Source organism: Oncorhynchus mykiss, chromosome 16 (genome assembly GCF_057628025.1).
Source record: "Oncorhynchus mykiss isolate SJ-2025 chromosome 16, ASM5762802v1, whole genome shotgun sequence".
NCBI lineage: Eukaryota > Metazoa > Chordata > Actinopteri > Salmoniformes > Salmonidae > Oncorhynchus > Oncorhynchus mykiss.
Window position 1 is genome coordinate 66,827,539 of NC_143037.1, and position 18,295 is coordinate 66,845,833.

Sequence of the window (18,295 nt, forward strand, 5' to 3'; positions counted from 1 at the left end):
CCCGCAATGCCTTACCTCTCTGTGCTCCTCCTCATCCTCGTTGCCTTGGTTGTTAGATGTCTCCTCCGAGTAGTAGATCTTACTGCTGGTCAGGACAAAGAAGTGAGGGTACCACTCCTGCAGAGAGAAGGGGGGATGGTGTTTGAGTTAGAAAAAGGTAACAGCGACAAGAGCTATGGACCATACAACCAAGGCATGTACAGTGAGCTACACACATATTGGGACAGTGACATTGGTTGTTGTTTTGGCTCTGTACAGTGACTATAAGGTTAAAGTCAGCTTTAATTTGAGGGTTTTTTCATCCACATCGTGTGAAACTTTTTCAAACACTTTTTGTACATAGACCCCCCCCCCAATGTTTTGGTTGTGTTTCAGATTATTTTGAGCACAATAGAAATTGATGGTAAATAACGTAGTGTGTCATTTTGGATTCACTGTTATTGTAAATAAAAATATGTTTCTAAACACTGCTACATTAATGTGGAAGCTACCATGATTACAGATCATTCTGAATGAATCATGATGAGTGAGAATGTTAGTGGCATAAATAACATGAAAAAAAAACAAATGCTTACCTCCCCTGTTATTAATCAGATTTGATTGTAAAGGTGAGACGTTAGTATGTCTTGGGGGTACAATTTGAGCGTCTAACTTGTTCACGATTCATTCAGAACTATCTGTAATCATGGTAGCATCCATCCACAAGCACCATGCTCTACCAACTGAGCTACACGGAACTACATTAAACATAGAAGAGTTTAGAAATATATTATATTCTTATTTACAATAAGAGGGGGTTCTACTAAACTATATGGAATTGTTTTAAGGTCATACCAAGGATCATTTAGCTATTGGAGTTTAAGATCCGCTGAAGTATCAAAGAAAAATGTAACACACTGAAAACCAGATTCACTACATGGAACAGATAGTCCCCCAAAAAATATCAAAAAGGAAGTTTGTGCTGAAGTGTCTCTCCTATATCTTTTATACATTTTTTTTTACATGTATTCAACCACTACCGTTCTAAAGTTTGGGGTCACTTAGAAATTCCCTTGCCATTGAAAGAAAAGCAAATTCTTTGTCCATTAAATTAACATCAAATTGATCAGAAATACAGTATAGACATTGTTAATGTTGTAAATGACTATTGTAGCTGGAAACAGCAGATTGTTTATGGAATATCTAGTTAAGGGTGGCAGGTAGCCTAGTGGTTAGAGCGTTGGGCCAGTAACCGCAAGGTTGCTGGATCAAATCCCCGAGCTGACAAGTCGTTCTGCCCCCGAACAAGGCAGTTCACCGGTAGGCAATCATTGTAAATAATAATTTATTCTTAACTATCTTACCTAGTTAAATAAAAACGATAAAACATATGCTTGAACCTTTTTATCTAACTAGGTAAGTCAGTTAACTTTTGCAATTATGTTAGCACAGCTGAAAAATGTTGTCCTGATTAAAGATGCAATAACACTGGCCTTCTTTAGACTAGTTGAGTACCTGGAGCATCAGCATTTGTCGGTTCGATTACAGGCTCAAAATGGCCTGAAACAAAGAACTTTCGTCTGAAACTCATCAGTCTATTGTTATTCTGAGAAATGAAGGCGAGTAATTGACAAGAAACTGAAGATCTCGTACAACGCTGTGTACTACTCCCTTCACAGAAAAGCACAAACTGTCTCTAACCAGAATAGAAAGAGTAGTGGGAGGCCCCAGTACACAACTGAGCAAGAGGACATTTTGAGCCTGTAATCAAACCTTCAAATGCTGATGCTCCAGATACTCAACTAGTATAAAGAAGGCCAGCTGTGCTAACAATAGCAAAATGTGCTTTTCTTAAAAATACAAAAAAACAAGGACATTTCTAAGTGACCCTAAACTTTTGAACAGTAGTGTGCATCCATACATTTTTTCAACTGGTACCCGGGGACCTTCAGGTGAGTCTAGAGGCCTGTGGGCATCCTAGAGCAAAATATCCAACATGTACATGTTCGTGAGAGAGTGTGTAACCCAAAAGGTTTGGACGCTACAGACACAAGTTGGCAGATCAGCTGTACCAACGTCAGACGAGTCTCGACACTTGTGAAGGCCGTGGAGCAAAACACTGTTCGTGAGAGTCATCTTTCCATAGAGGGGTCATAATAGTTCTGTAGGCCAAACCAGTCAGACGCTACAGATGATTTTGTGAGAAGACCAATTTTTGGGATGTCTCATGGTCTGACAAATACTGCTCTAGCTCTGTCACCTTTTACCACAGATGGGATGTCTCATGGTCTGACAAATACTGCTCTAGCTCTGTCACCTTTTACCACAGATGGGATGTCTCATGGTCTGACAAACACTGCTCTACCTCTGCCACCTTTTACCACAGATGGGATGTTTCATGGTCTGACAAACACTGCTCTACCTCTGTCACCTTTTACCACAGATGGGATGTCTCATGGTCTGACAAACACTGCTCTACCTCTGCCACCTTCCACCTCAGCAGGGGAAGTGCGACATATGCAGATGCAGTGGATTGACACGTAAAAAAAACTGATCTCTAGCTTAATGTGACATTTATGGAGATTTTACTATGCTTATTTTACTATGTTAATTAGATTTCCGCCAGGGCGCAGACATCGTCCTTATTAATATGGGGTTGGTCCCCCCTTTGCTGCTATAACAGCCTCCACTCTTCTGGGAAGACTTTCCACTAGATGTTCAAACACTGCTGCGGGAACTTGCTTCCATTTAGGCACAAGAGCATTAGTGAAGGTCTTAGCCAGAACCATGAAAAACATCCCCAGATCCCCATTATTCCTCCTCCACCAAACAGTTCTTGTGCTGACGTTGCTTCCAGAGGCAGTTTGGAGTCTGCAAGTCTGCACTTTAACCTCATAGTCATTGTATCATTTAAAATCCCAAGTGCTGGAGTACAGAGTCAAAACAACATGTGTCACTGTCCAACTACTTTTGGAGCTCACTGTAGATAGATAGAAAAAAAGTTCACATGGTTGATGGGGTCTTCCAGGAAGAGAATGCCATTCTTGATGGAGTTGCTGATGTCATTCTCAGAGTAGGGAGTAGAGGTGGACACCTCCTCATAGGCACTGCCCTCTGCTAGCTTCTTATGCTGCACAAGACAGGGAGAGGAAGAGTGATGAGACCGCAGTTGGTTTATAAAGTCATTTAGTAGATGCTCTGATCCACGAGTACATTAAAATGACAACACAAACATCTTTAATTCCAAATCCACATGACCTCTGACCTTGATGAGGATCTTCCTCTTAAGCTGATTGGGTGAGGGCAATCCGTCGGCGGAGATGTCCACAGCCTTGGTAAGCAGCATTTCTCCAAAGACCTTCTTAAAGTAGGTAGCCATGTTCCTCTGCTGGACAATGCTGCAGTGATCCTCTATGGACAGGATGATGGGGTAGCTGGGGAAGGAGTAAGAGGGGGAGAGGGGTCAGAGGTCAACAGCACGTCCAAGGTGAAAGGCGTCTTGGAAAGGCCCCCCCTTTGTGAACTTCTCATTTAAATGTCATGTTCTCTTTAGAGGACAGTAGATTACTGAGTATCACTCAAGCATACAAAACACAAAGACTGTGAGCACATGGAGACTCACTCAGACGTCACAAAGGCGTGTTCCTTGATGGTCGCCAGGACATCACAGAACTTAATCTTGGTGGTGAGGGTGTGTCCATGGTAGATGACAGGCATTCCATCTGGACCATCCCAACAGTCCACTGCCAACACACAAACTTTTTTTAATGGCATAGTAGAGATGTCTGGTCTGCATATTTGGTGAGTTGAGTGGGTGTCTGTTAAAAGGGTATGTAGGGAGTAGTAGGCTTTAGTTAGTTAACCTGTTGAGTACACAAACTATAGTTTGTTTATTTTTCATTTACAAGGGCAGCTACACAATCCCAGGATAAGCAGACTACGGTTGGCCATGGTTTTGTGTGTAGTATGCTTAGACTAGGCCTCCACAACCAGCCTCAAAATTAAAGATATAGGATCAAAAAATGTGATTGAAAATGATTTATTCAATGACAAAGAGAGGAAGGGACAGCATCCAGTTCCTTCAGAAAGTATTCATACCACTTGGTACAGCCGGAATTCCAAATTCATGAAATACCTTCTTTATTTCTCTCAACCAGCTACAAACAATACCCCATAATAACAAAGTGAAAACATGATTTTAGCAAATTTATTGAAAATGAAATACAGAAATACCTTATTTACATTAGTATTCACAACCTGAGTCACAGGTAAAAAAAAGTAAAACACTTTTGAAAAGTTTGAATTTGTCACCTTTTGCAGCAATGACAGCTATGACTCTTTCTGGGTATGTCTGAGTTTTGCACACCTGGATTGTACAATAATTGCCCATTATTATTAGAAAAATTATTCAAGCTCCGTCAAGTTGGTTGTTGATCATTGCTACACCGCTTTTCCAAGTCTTGACATAGATTTAAGCAGATTTAAGTAAAACTTGGCAGCTCAGGAACATTCACTGTCTTCTTGGTAGACAACTCATCTATCCATCCATTTACACACACACCCCCAAAGGTTTGGACACCTACTCATTCAAGGGTTCTTCTTTATTTGTACTATTTTCTACATTGTAGAATAATAGTGATGACATCAAAACTATGAACACATGTAATCATGTAACCAAAAAAAAAGTGTTAAATCAAAATAGATTTTTGATTATTCAAAAAGTAACTAATCTTTGCCTTAACAGCTTCGCAGTCTTCGCATTCTCTCAACCAGCTTCACCTGGAATGCTTTTCCAACAGTCTTGAAAGAGATCCCACAAATGATGAGCACTTGTTGGCTGCTTTTCCTTCACTCTGCAGTACAACTCATTCCAAACCATCTCAATTGGGTTGAGGTTGTGAAGGCCAGGTCACCTGATGCAGCACACCATCACTCTCCTTCTTGGACAAATAGCCCTGGAGGTGTGCGGGGTCGTTGTCCTGTTGAAAAATAAATGACAGTCCCACTAAGCCCAAACCAGATGGGATGGCGTATTGCTGCAGAAACATGTGGTAGCCATGCTGGTTAAGTGTGCCTTGAATTCTAAATAAATCACAGACGGTGTCACCAGCAATGCGGCCCCACACCATCAAACCTCCTCCTCCATGCTTCATGGTGGGAACTTCACATGCAGAGATCATCCGTTCACCTACAACACGTCTCACAAAGACACTGATCAGACCAAATGACAGATTTCCACCAGTCTAAATGTCAATTGTTCATGTTTCTTGGCCCAAGCAAGTCTCTTCCTCCTCCTTGGTATCCTTCAGTAGTGGGTTCTCTGCCACAATTCCACCATGAGGCCTGATTCACGCAGTCTCCACTGAACAGTTGATGTTGAGATGTCTGTTACTTGAACACTTAAATTGCAGCCCAAATAAATGCTTCTGAGGCTGGTAACGAATGAACTTATCCTCTGCAGCAGAGGTAACTCTGGGTCTTCCTTTACTGTGGCGGTCCTCATGAGAGCTGGTTTCATCATAGCGCTTGATGGGCTTTGCAACTGCACTCAAAATAAACTTTCAAAGTTCTTGAAATGTTCTGCAATGACTGACCTTCATGTCTTAAAGTAATGGACCGTCACCTCTCTTTGCTTATTTGAGCTGTTCTTGCCATAATATGGACTTGGTCTTTTACCAAATAGGGGTGGTATAGACAAGATGGCCCTACCTTGTCACAAAACAACTGATTGGCTCAAACGCATTAAGGAAGAATATCCACAAATTAACAAACCACACTTGTTAATTGAAATGCATTCCAGGGGACTACCTCATGAAGCTGGTTGACAGAATACCAAGAGTGTGCAAAGCTGTCATCAAGGCAAAGGTTGGCTACTTTGAATTCTCAAATATATTTGTTTAACACCTTTTTGGTTACTACATGATTCCATGTGTTATTTCATAGTTGTGATGTCTTCACTATTATTATACAATGTAGAAAATAGTCAAAATAAAGAAAAACCCTTGAAAGAGTAAGTGTGAACAAACTTTTGACTGGTACTGTATATGTACAGTGGGGCAAAAAAGTATTTAGTCAGCCACCATTTGTGCAAGTTCTCCCACTTAAAAAGATGAGGCCTGTAATTTTCATTATAGGTACACTTCAACTACGACAGACAAAATGATAAAAAAAATCCAGAAAATCACATTGTAGGATTTTTTATGAATTTATTTGCAAATTATGGTGGGAAAAAAGTATTTGGTCACCTACAAACAAGCAAGATTTCTGGCTCTCACAGACCTGTAACTTCTTTAAGAGGCTCCTCTGTCCTCCACTCGTTACCTGTATTAATGGCACCTGTTTGAACTTGTTATCAGTATAAAAGACACCTGTCCACAACCTCAAACAGTCACACTCCAAACTCCACTATGGCCAAGACCAAAGAGCTGTCAAAGGACACCAGAAACATAATTGTAGACCTGCACCAGGCTGGGAAGACTGAATCTGCAATAGGTAAGCAGCTTGGTTTGAAGAAAACTGTGGGAGCAATTATTAGGAAATGGATCTGGGGCTCCACGCAAGATCTCACCCCGTGGGGTCAAAATGATCACAAGAACGGTGAGGAAAAATCCCAGAACCACACGGGGGGACCTAGTGAATGACCTGTAGAGAGCTGGGACCAAAGTAACAAAGCCTACCATCAGTAACACACTACGCCGCCAGGGACTCAAATCCTGCAGTGCCAGACGTACTGGATTAAGCAGGGGGACACATGTCCAGGCCAGTCTGAAGTTTGCTAGAGAGCATTTGGATGATCCAGAAGAAGATTGGGAGAATTTCATCTGACCATATGACACCAAAATATAACTTTTTGGTAAAAACTAAAAATAAATTCATAAAAAATCTTACAATGTGATTTTCTGGATTTTTTTTTCTCATTTTATCTGTCATAGTTGAAGTGTACCTATAATGAAAATTACAGGCCTCATCTTTTTAAGTGGGAGAACTTGCACAATTGGTGGCTGACTAAATACTTTTTTGCTGACTTTTTTTCCTTTCTTCTGTTGTACTTTAGTGCCTTATTGCAAACAGGATGCATGTTTTGTAATATTTTTACGTTAGTATTATATCCTTTACGTTAGTATTGTGGAGTAACTACAATGTTGAGCCATCCTCAGGTTTCTCCCATCACAGCCATGTAACTGTTTTAAAGTCACCATTGGCCTCTTGGTGAAATCCCTGAGCAGTTTCCTTCCTCCCCGGCAACTGAGTTAAGGATGACTATCTTTGTAGTGACTGGGTGTATTGATACACCATCCAAAGTGTCATTAAATAACTTTGCCATGCTCAAAAGGGATATTCAACACCTGCTTTTTAAATTTTGACTCATCTACCAATAGGTGCCATTCTTTGCGAGGCATTAGGAAATTCAATGTTCGACAAAGGGACCGTACCGATAACTGAATGTGTAAGTTAGAGATGAGGTAGCCATTCAAAAATCATGTTAAACACTATTATTGCACAGAGTGAGTCCATGTAACTTATTTTGTGACTTGTTAAGCAGATCTTTTTATTTAGGCTTGCCATAAAGTGGTTTAATACTTACTGACCCAAGACATTTCATGTTTTCATTTAATTAATTTGTTAAAAAATAATTCCACTTTGACATTATGGGGTATTATGTAGGCCAGTGACAACATCTCAACTTAATCCATTTTAAATTCAGGCTGTAACAAAATGTGGAAAAAGTCAAGATGTCTGAATACTTTCTAAAGGCCCTGTGTGTGAGAGTGTGAGAGTGAGAGAGAGACAGACAGAGAGAGAGACAGAGAGAGAGAGACAGAGAGAGAGAGACAGAGAGAGAGAGACAGAGAGAGAGAGACAGAGAGAGAGAGACAGAGAGAGAGAGACAGAGAGAGAGAGACAGAGAGAGAGACAGAGAGAGAGAGAGACAGAGAGAGAGAGAGACAGAGAGAGAGAGAGACAGAGAGACAGAGAGACAGAGAGACAGAGAGACAGAGAGACAGAGAGACAGAGAGACAGAGAGACAGAGAGACAGAGAGACAGAGAGACAGAGAGACAGAGAGACAGAGAGACAGAGAGACAGAGAGACAGAGAGACAGAGAGACAGAGAGAGTGTGTGTGTGTGTGTGTGAGTGTGTGTGTGTGTATATAACACACATTAAAAAAGGGACTTCCTGGTTTAAATCCAGATTAAATATTAAAAGTGTCATATGTGCCTTTCTGAATGGAGCAGCAGTGCAGTACGACTATCTCTAAAAATAGTCAGATCCTTTAGAAACCGGTCTGAACAGTGTTCCCTCACTACCAGTGCAGTGATACAGTATACGAAGTGTGTTTGTCATGCAGATATTGTGGAGAAGAGTGGCTTTAGGTCTGAAAGAAAGTGGGTTATGGAGAGAGCAGAGTTAGGTGTGTGTGTGTGTGTATATATAATAAACTCACACTCGATGCAGCGGCAGCCCATCCTCAGACAGCGTGCGTACGCTTCCAGGGACGACTCACTAGAAAACTGGTCACCTGTCAGGTAGCTACAAACACACACACACGACATCAGATAGTCTACAGAAGCCTCCTTTCCCTTCATCCTGTGTTCTTCACATCCCCTTCCATGTCAGTAGTGAAACATTGAATACAGAATCAAAAAGGTATTTCTGTGTTTGTTGGTTAGCGTAAACACCCCTTTCTCACTTAGCCAGGCAATTCAGACTTTATCAAAGCAACATGGACATTTTCATTCCTCACTTCCAGGAGTATTGTTTCACAGCCAACACAAAAGGTTATCACATTAACCTCTTCTCACCATGTTTTCAATGGGAGGAAAATTATATTTTCCTACACAATCAGTAGTACCAGTTCTCATTGTTAAAAAGGAATTGTTAGATAATACCAATTTAGTCTGATATACATCAGAACTGTAGGACACAAATCCCCTTGGACTAGGGAAAAATGTCTGGGAAACTCTGCTTTCTCTCTTCCCATTCATGTGAAGCCAGCATTAGCACAACACTGATTTCAAATACAGTAATCCATTCTCCCCCCCCACTCCCTCTGTTCTTACGTGTTATGAGATGAGGATATCCAGTAATGAGACAGGGGGTTGTTCATGTCTTCAGGACACACCTGGTCCAGGGCTGAGTCCCAGACGGTGTTCTCTTTGGAAAATAGGTATGTCAGGAACTAGACCGAGGGGGGAGGGAAGACACGCAATCAATATTGGGGTTCTGATGAATGCAAAGAGACAATCCAATGAAGAGCACTACCATGTGAAAACCAGGCACCCTTTGATTGTGTTCAACTGAAAGTCAGAGTTTTCTACTTATCACAGGCCCAGACATATGAAGTGTACCATCCTGTAGGTAGACACTAGAGGCACTTCCTTTGTCAGACATTTCAGACAAGTCACATGGTTTGACAATAACTAATGTCTCCTTTCCACAGAACTCAGGCACATTCATGTCACCAGCAAGATGTGGGTGTTCTATTCCAAATTAAGTTATATAATGTGAAATGAAATTTTATTGGTCACATACACATATTGAGCAGATGTTATTGCGGGTGTAGCGAAATGCTTGTGTTCCTAGCTCCAACAGTGCAGTAGTATCTAACAATTCACAACAATACACACTAATCTAAAAGTAAAATAATGGAATTAAGAAATATATAAATATTAGGACGAGCAATGTCTGTTGGATGTACTCTCACCACTGTGTAACATGAAAATGGTTAATCATAGTGGTACTTTTATTTTATTGCCTAGGAGTGAGAAAGAGAGGAGGGGGTGTGTTTCCCTAGTTTCCCTAGGTAGACGGGTTGTTAACAATGTTCTCTAGTTCTGGGATTTCAGAGGCTAGGGGACAAGCTTAAGAGTGAGAAGGTACCTCATCTTGGTGGAAGAAGGGTTGTTCCACCTCCCTCAGTGGGTCCTTCAGGTACCCAAACATAAACTCCTGCACCTTATTGTTGTCAGTGGCCCACAGCTCCTACGAACACACACAACACATTATGTTATTCAAGTCATTTGATTTCCTTGTGTATTAACACGTAACACCTTTACAAAAGAACTAGTTACTAAAGTGTACGACAAGTCAAGCGTTGTGTTGTACCAAATCCCTAGGAACTTAGATAGCATTATCATCTATATCATCCAGTATACCTTCTGGGCCTCCAGAAGGAAAGTCTTGAAGTCTTCTAGTAAGATCTTCTGCTCTGGTCTCTCAATGAACCTGACAGAGGGAGAGAGGTGTTACACAACTCACATCTACAGTATAACATGATGCTCAGGCTGGGTGTGTGAGTATCTACCTCTGTAGAAAAGGAATCTCCATCTGAAAGACAAAAGTAAAGAAAATTATTTAACACAATAAACCTTGTCATTTCAGTATGACAACACAGCTCCCGTCTGTCTGCCTGCTGGGCCTAACGGTTCCTACCAGAGGCTCTGTGGGTTTTAACAGGCCTCTTGATTCGGGAGCCATTTGAGAAGCAGACAGACAGAGAGAGGGGGTGAGAGATATGGCTGAAGATGACTTACAGCTTTCTGGGCGTCAAACATCAGGCTCCGATAGAGCTGGGAAAACTGGCTAAAGGACACGTCTCCATTCCTCAACTCCGAGTCCTGAGAGAAAGAGTAAGAGGAGAGGGGGCAATGTTGCCACAGGGTTAGGATGACACTGGAAACACACACACACTGGTGGGGAGGGGGTATTAGGGAAATGTGATGAGTGTGAGGATGTTACCGGAAGTTTCTCTCTGAGGAACTTCATGTTGGGGACCCTGTAGTTAACCTGGCACAGCATGCTCTTCAGATCCTTACAGGATATCCTAAAATACACACAACGCCAAACACACAAATGAAGATGTTCACACACACACACACACTTCTGGAAGAGTACCATGTCGTGACTTCACCTCAGGACTACTTAGAGGAAGCTACTTCTGAATGGGGGGGGGGGGGGGTGCTCACTCACACACAAACACCAGGAAGCTGTGCAGGTCTGTGGCTGAAAGGTTAGTTCCTTCACACCTCCACATCACGTACACACACCAACCGGAGCTGGTAGGGAGCTTCTTCAAAAACTATGAAGCTGTGCTCATTCCCTAGTTGTGCATACAGTGCATTTGGAAAGTATACAGACCCCTTCCCTTTTTCCACATTTTGTTACGTTACATCCTTATTCTAAAATGGATTAAATAAAAACATTTCCTCATCAATCTTCACACAATACCTCATAATGACAAAGCGAAAACAGGTTTTTAGAAAATGTTGCACATTTATTACAAATGAAACAGAAAACACTTATTTACACAAGTATTCACACAAGTATTCAGACCCTTTGCTATGAGACTTGAAATTGAGCTCAGGTGAATCCAGTCTCCATTGATCATCCTTGAGATGTTTCTACAACTTGATTGGAGTCCACCTGTAGTAAATTCAATTGATTGGAAATTATTTGGAAAGGCACACACCTGTCTATATAAGGTCCCACAGTTGACAGTAAATGTTAGAGCAAAAACCAAGCCATGAGGTCGAAGGAATTGTCCATAGAGCTCTGAAACAGGATTGTGTTGAGGCACAGATCTGGGGAAGGGTAACAAAACATTTCTGCAGCATTGAAGGTCCCCAAGAACACAGTGGCCTCCATCATTCTTCAATGGAAGTGTGGAACCACACTTCCTAGAGCTGGCCGGCTGGCCAAACTGAGCAATCTGTGGAGAAGGACCTTAGTCAGGGAGGTGACCAAGACCCAGATGGTCACTGACAGAGCTCCTCTGGAATTATTTGGCCTGAATGCCAAGCGTCACATCTGGAGGAAACCTGGCACCATCCCTACGGTGAAGCATGGTGGTGGCAGCATCATGCTGTGGGGATGTTTTTCAGTGGCAGGGACTGGGGGACTAGTCACGATTGAGGGAAAGATGATCGGAGAAAAGTACAGAGAGAGATCCTTGATGAAGTCCTGAGCGCGCTGGAGCAGGTTCTCAGACTGGGGCGAAGGTTCAGCTTCCAACAGGACAACGACTCTAAGCACACAGCCAAAACAACACAGGAGTGGCTTCGGGAACATGTCTCTGAATGTCCCCGAGTGGCCCAGCCAGAGCCTGGACTTGAACCCGATTCACAATTCTGGAGACTTGAAAATAGCTGTGCAGCGACGCTCCCCATCCAACCTGACAGAGCTTGAGAGGATCTGCAGAGAAGAACGGGAGAGACTCTCCAAATACACGTGTGCCCAGCTTGTAGCGTCACAACCAATGAAGACTCGAGGCTGTAATCGCTGCCAAAGGTGCTTCAACAAAGTACTGAGTACAGGGTCTGAATACTTATGGAAGTGTTATTACGTTGTTTATTTTTTAAATTGCAAACATTTCTAAAAACGTATTTTTGTTTTGTCATTATGGGTTATTGTGTAGATGGATGAGAAAAAAAGAACAATTTTATCCATTTTAGAATAAAGCTGTAACGTAACCAAATGTGGAAAAATAATACGTTCCGCATGCATTGTATGGTTTTACTTTCATCCCTAGTCTGTCCAAAATGCCTCTGGCTGGCCTATATTGCTATTTGCTACAGCAGGTAGCTAGTCATACTGGTCTAAATTATTGATAATGCACTAACCCAAATGTACAAAGTCTCTGAAAGAAAAGCATTATTGCTCTCCATTATCTTCAAGCTGATGCAATGCTTTTTCAATCATTTACAGTGCCTTGAGAAAGTATTCAGAACCCTCGACTTAATTCACATTTTGTTAGGTTACAGCCGTATTATAAAAGGTATTAAATTGTTGTTTTTCATCAATCTACACACAATACACACAAGGAGCGGCGGACTATGTATTTTTGTAAATAACAGCTGGTGATATCTAAGGAAGTCTCGAGCTATTGCTCGCCTGAGGTAGAGTATCTCATGATAAACTCTCTCGGTAGGTAGTGTTGTCTACAGGTTATCTGTATTCTCCAAAGCAGTTTACATACCACCACAGTCAGAGGCTGGCACTAAGACAGCATTGAATGAGCTGTATTCCGCCATAAGCAAACAAGAAAACGCTCACCCAGAGGCAGCGCTCCTAGTAGCCGGGGACTTTAAAACAGGGAAACTTAAATCCATTTTACCAAATGTCTATCAGCATGTTAAATGTGCAACCAGAGGAAACAGAACTCTGAACCACTTATACTCCACACACAGAAACTCATACAGAGCTCTCCCTTGCCCTCCAATTGGCAAATTAGACCATCATTATATTCTCCTGATTCCTGCTTACAAGTGAAAATTAGATTAATAAAAAAGTGGTCAGGTGAAGCAGATGCTAAGCTACAGGACTTTTTTGCTAGCACTGACTGAAATTTGTTCCCGGGATTCCTCCGATGGCATTGAGGAGAACACCACATCAGTCATTGGCTTCATCAATAAGTGCATCGACGACGTCGTCCCCACAGTGACCGTACATACATATCCATGGCTTCTGGTTGGGGTTACAGGCAGCATCCGCACTGAGCTAAAGGCTAGAGCTGCCGCTTTCAAGAAGCAGGACTCTAACCCGGAAGCTTATAAGAAATCCCGCTATGCCCTCCGACGAACCATCAAACAGGCAAAGCGTCAATACAGGACTGAGATTGTACTACACCGGCCCTGACACTCTGATGTGGCAGGGCTTGCAAACCATTACAGGCTACAAAAGGAAAGCACAGCTGAGAGCTGCCCAGCTACACAAGCCAACCAGGCGAGCTAAACAACTTCTATGCTCGCTTTGAGGCAAATAAAACTGAAACATGCATGAGAGCACCAGCTGTTCCCAGAAGACTGTGTGATCACGCTCTACGCAGCAGATGTGAGTAAGACCTTTAAACAGGTCAACATTCACAAGGCCGCAGGGCCAGACGGATTACCAGGACGTGTACTGCGAGCATGCGCTGACCAAATGGCAAGTGTCTTCACTGACATTTTCAACCTCTCCGAGTCTGTAATACTAACATGTTTTAAACAGACCACCATAGTGCCTGTGCCCAAGAACACTAAGGTAACCTGGCTAAATGACTACCGACCCGTAGCACTCACATCAGTAGCCATGAAGTGCTTTGAAAGGCTGGTTTCATCCCAGAAACCCTGCCTACCCACTCCAATTTGCGAACCGCCGCAACAGATCCACAGATGATGCAATCTCTATTGCACTCCACACTGCCCTTTCCCACCTGGACAAAAGGAACACCTATTTGAGAATGTTATTCATTGAGTACAGCTCAGTGTTCAACACCAGTGCCCTCAAAGCTCATCAATAAGCTAAGGACCCTGGGACTAAACACCTCCCTCTGCAACTGGATCCTGGACTTCCTGATGTGCCACCCCCAGGTGGTGAAGGTAGGTAACAACATCTGCCACGCTGATCCTCAATACAGGGGCCCCTCATGGGTGCGTGCACAGTCCCCTCCTGTTCACTCATGACTACACGACCAGGCACGACTCCAACACCATCATTAAGTTTGCCAATGACAGTGTGCTCATTCCTGATCACCGACAACGACGAGACAGCCTATAGGGAGGTGGTCAGACCTGACCGTGTGGTGCCAGGACAACAACCTCTCCCTCAATGTGATCAAGACAAAGGAGATGATTGTTGACTACGAGAAAAAGAGGACTAAGCACACCCCCATTCTCATCAACAGGGCTACAGTGGCGCAGGTTGAGAGCTTCAAATTCCTTGGTGTCCACATCACCAACAAACTAACCTGGTCCAAGCACACCAAGACAGTCGTGAATAGGCCACGACAAAACCTATTCCCCCTCAGGAGACTGAAAAGATTTGGCATGGGCAAGTCTAGGTCCAAGAGGATTCTAAACAGCTTCTACCCCCCAGCCATAAGACTCCTGAACAGCTAGTAAAATGGCTACCCAGAGTAAGCATTTCACTGTAAGGTCAACACTTGTTGTATTCGCCGCATGTGACTAATACAATTTCATTTGAATACCCCAGAATGACAAAGCAAAAACAGGTTGACATTTTTGCTCATTTATAAAAAATGGAAATATATTTACATAAGTATTCAGACCCTTTACTCAGTACTTTGTTGAAACACCTTTGGCAGCAATTACTACCCAGAGTCTTCTTGGGTATGATGCTACAAGCTTGGCCCATCTGTATTTGGGGAGACTCTCCCATTCTTCTCTGCTGATCCTCTCGAGCTCTGTCAGGTTGGATGGGGAGCGATGCTGCACAGCTATTTTCAGGTCTCTCCAGAGATGTTAGATCGGGTTTAAGTCCGGGCTCTGGCTGGGCATTCAGAGACTTGTCCCGAACCCAGGTTTTTAATCAAGGATCTCTGTACTTTGCCTCAATCCTGACTAGTCTCCCAGTCCCTGCTGCTGAAAAACATCCCCACAGCATGTTGCTGCCACCACCAAGCTTCACCGTAGGGATGGTGCCAGGTTTCCTCCAGATGTGACGCTTGGCATTCAGCCAAAGAGTTAATTTTTGGTTTCATCAGACCAGAGAATCTTGTTTCTCATGGTCTGAGAGTCTTTAGGTGCCTTTTGGCCTCCCTGACCAAGACCCTTCTCCCCGATTGCTCAATTGGCCCAGTTAGCCAGCTCTAGGAAGAGTCTTGGTGGTTCCAAACTTCTTTCATTTATTAATAATGGAGGCCACTGTGTTCTTGGGGGCCTTCAATGCTGCAGAAATGTTTTGTTACCCTTCCCCAGATATGTGCCTTGACAAAATCCTGTCTCAGAGCTCTACAGACAATTCCTTTGATCTCATGGATTGGTTTTTGCTCTGACCTGCACTGTCAACTGTGGGACCTTATATAGACAGGTGTGTACCTGTCCAAATCATGTCCAGTCAATTGAATTTAACACAGGTGGACTCCAATCAAGGATCTCAAGGATGATCAATGGAAACATACACCCGAGCTTAATTTCGAGGCTCATAGCAAATGGTCTGAATACTTGTGTAAAGCTATTTCTGTTTTACATTTTTTATACATTTGAAAAAAAATCTGAAAACCTGTTTCACTTGGTCATTATGGGGTATTGTGTGTAGATTGCTGAGTATAAATAAATATATGAATCCATTTTAGAATAAGGTTGTAACATAACAAAATGTGGAAAAAGTCCATGGGTCTGAATACTTTCCGATGGTACTGTATTTAGTTTATATCCACAAAAAAGCACTGATTTATTTAACTTACTTGTCTTCTCTGTTGCGATCTACGGCATAAAACTGCTTCCGTAACCACCTGGGTGAAAAAAAAGAGTTACATTGAAGAATGAGTCTTCGACACCGAAAGTGCTGTGATAGCCATTTGCAACATACCATCAAGCGATGCCCACTCAGCCTACCCAACCGAATAAAGGTGTACCTCTCTATCTGTAAAGGGGTGGGGGATTTGAGTGTGTCTGCCACCAGCCAGGTCAGACCCTTCACCCACATGGTCATCTCCTCATCAGACGTCGCTGGGGAGAGGGGTCAAAGGTTAGGCGTCAAAGTCCTGACATTCAAGTTCCATATTATGGCATGGGTGCGTCTCTACCTGACCAAACGCAAGGCTTTGGAAGCTGTGTATTTAGTATTTACCTGCTAGGCTGAGTGCTTTGAGGCGGAACTCAGTGCCGTGTAGGATGACGAAGCAGTGAGCCTGGTCTAGTCGTGCTGTAGAGTCCTCCACATAGCGCTCAAAGTCCCGAGACTTCTGGCCCGCTCGGATCTCCTTTATCTCTCGGATATCAACTGGAGGGAGGACAGATACAGGGGTCAGCCAAGTCACTCCAACATGAAGCAGTCTGTTAAGGTTAGCTAAACTGTATCCACCAATTACATTTAGTTTGCACATTGTCAAGCAGAGCAGAGTGTTACAAATGCATGACATATTAAGACACTGCTCTTAAGTCCAGCCACACTGTTGCAACAGACTGGCCAAGGGACAGATCTTCAGAGGACCACAACCTCAAGCCACACACACACACACACACACACCTGCTCACTATAAGGGCCGACCGGGCCTCAGAGGAGACAGAACAGGAGCTTTCCTTTTTTGCCTTGCAGATGGTGATCAAAAGCCATGGAACAGAAACCTGAATAGCCCAATTCAGTGCATGTTTCAGGGCATACACTGCATACCTTGAACTTCGTCATAAATCATGTCAATGGGAGATTTGCGCAAGACATCTAGTTACTGTAGAAATGTGCATCTCAAGTTCTGATTTGGCCAGAAGAATGAGCTGTAAAGCATATGGAGAGTTGAAGTTACGGACAGTGGCAAAGTGGGATTGTGTTAGTGACAGTGTTGAGGTACACCGATTGTCCTGGTGCAGTTAGTTAGGCATTAAGATAGTCACACACACACACAGCATAGCTCTCGCATAGCTCTGCTCCTGCTCCTCTTCCTGCCCTAAACCACACATCCTGTGCTGTTCTGCCGCCTACACTGTCTGTGCGCCTGTGTGTGCGTATGTACCCACCTTCTTTCATCTCGAAGAATCTCTCACACACAAAACACACATCTACTTTGCATCACATGCATCTATGCAGCCGACTTCCGTTGAGACTAAGTCAATCTGACAGGTTGATATTCGAGAGAACATGTAAGTCAGTCTAAATATTTGCAGAGTTATTGTGAAGCTCCAGGAAATAAGAGCTGGCCAGAGGTGTGACCTTACACAGGGAGAGGAGAGGAGGCATCCTGACTAACATACCAACACGTCTCTCCCTGTTTGCTCTTCATTTTACTTCCCTCTACCCCATTAACCTTTCTCTCATTGGCTCACAACTATCTTTGTTGACTTTAGGGATAATATGCACGTTTGAGGATGAAAGCATGGGAGGATAACAACAAACTACACCGAAGTGTAGTTTGTTTTGAAGTGTTAGAGCAGAGCTGTTGAACTTTGAACAAACTAATTGGCCAATGCACAGTCAACCATGATGTAGGCTATATTTGACTGTGGTATTGCAGAGGTTGTCCTTTTTCATTTTTACAGACACACCTCTCTCTCAAATCTGAGACGGTTTCAGTATATCTAAATATCTCCCACCCCCCCAAAAAAAAGAGTATTCGCCAGAATCTCACCACAACATTTACACTTATCAGAAGACCTTATCCAATGTGACAGCTACAATAACTTTCAAAAGGAAGCTCATGGTCCACACAGAATGGAAGCAGGCCAGCCTGCATGTCTGCAGTTACTGGGTCTCGGATTCTGTTGTGTGCCGTCACTGATGTAGCCACCTCATCAATGCCTTTATCCATGTCTCGTAAACCCTCTTTCCTATAGTGGGATTCTAATGGGACTGATTTGTGCTTACTAAACAAGGGCATGGAGATA

The 18,295-nt window shown here is 43.0% G+C and overlaps 1 protein-coding gene across 4 annotated transcripts in view; it reads right to left on the reverse strand.

Annotated features, from left to right (window-relative positions):
* Positions 1-18,295, reverse strand: part of plcg1 (phospholipase C, gamma 1) — a 34,884-nt gene that overhangs the window by 12,879 nt on the left and 3,710 nt on the right. For all 4 annotated transcript variants that reach the window (XM_036947538.2, XM_090203759.1, XM_036947537.2 and 1 more), the window contains exons 3-16: positions 16,548-16,700; positions 16,333-16,426; positions 16,162-16,209; positions 10,719-10,803; positions 10,514-10,597; positions 10,285-10,307; positions 10,136-10,205; positions 9,861-9,962; positions 9,041-9,159; positions 8,425-8,510; positions 3,602-3,722; positions 3,245-3,413; positions 2,987-3,109; positions 16-117 (exon numbers count right to left, since the gene is read on the reverse strand). In XM_036947538.2, the coding sequence (XP_036803433.1) occupies positions 16-117; positions 2,987-3,109; positions 3,245-3,413; positions 3,602-3,722; positions 8,425-8,510; positions 9,041-9,159; positions 9,861-9,962; positions 10,136-10,205; positions 10,285-10,307; positions 10,514-10,597; positions 10,719-10,803; positions 16,162-16,209; positions 16,333-16,426; positions 16,548-16,700 (1,379 nt within the window). The remainder of the gene's footprint in view (positions 1-15; positions 118-2,986; positions 3,110-3,244; positions 3,414-3,601; positions 3,723-8,424; positions 8,511-9,040; positions 9,160-9,860; positions 9,963-10,135; positions 10,206-10,284; positions 10,308-10,513; positions 10,598-10,718; positions 10,804-16,161; positions 16,210-16,332; positions 16,427-16,547; positions 16,701-18,295) is intronic.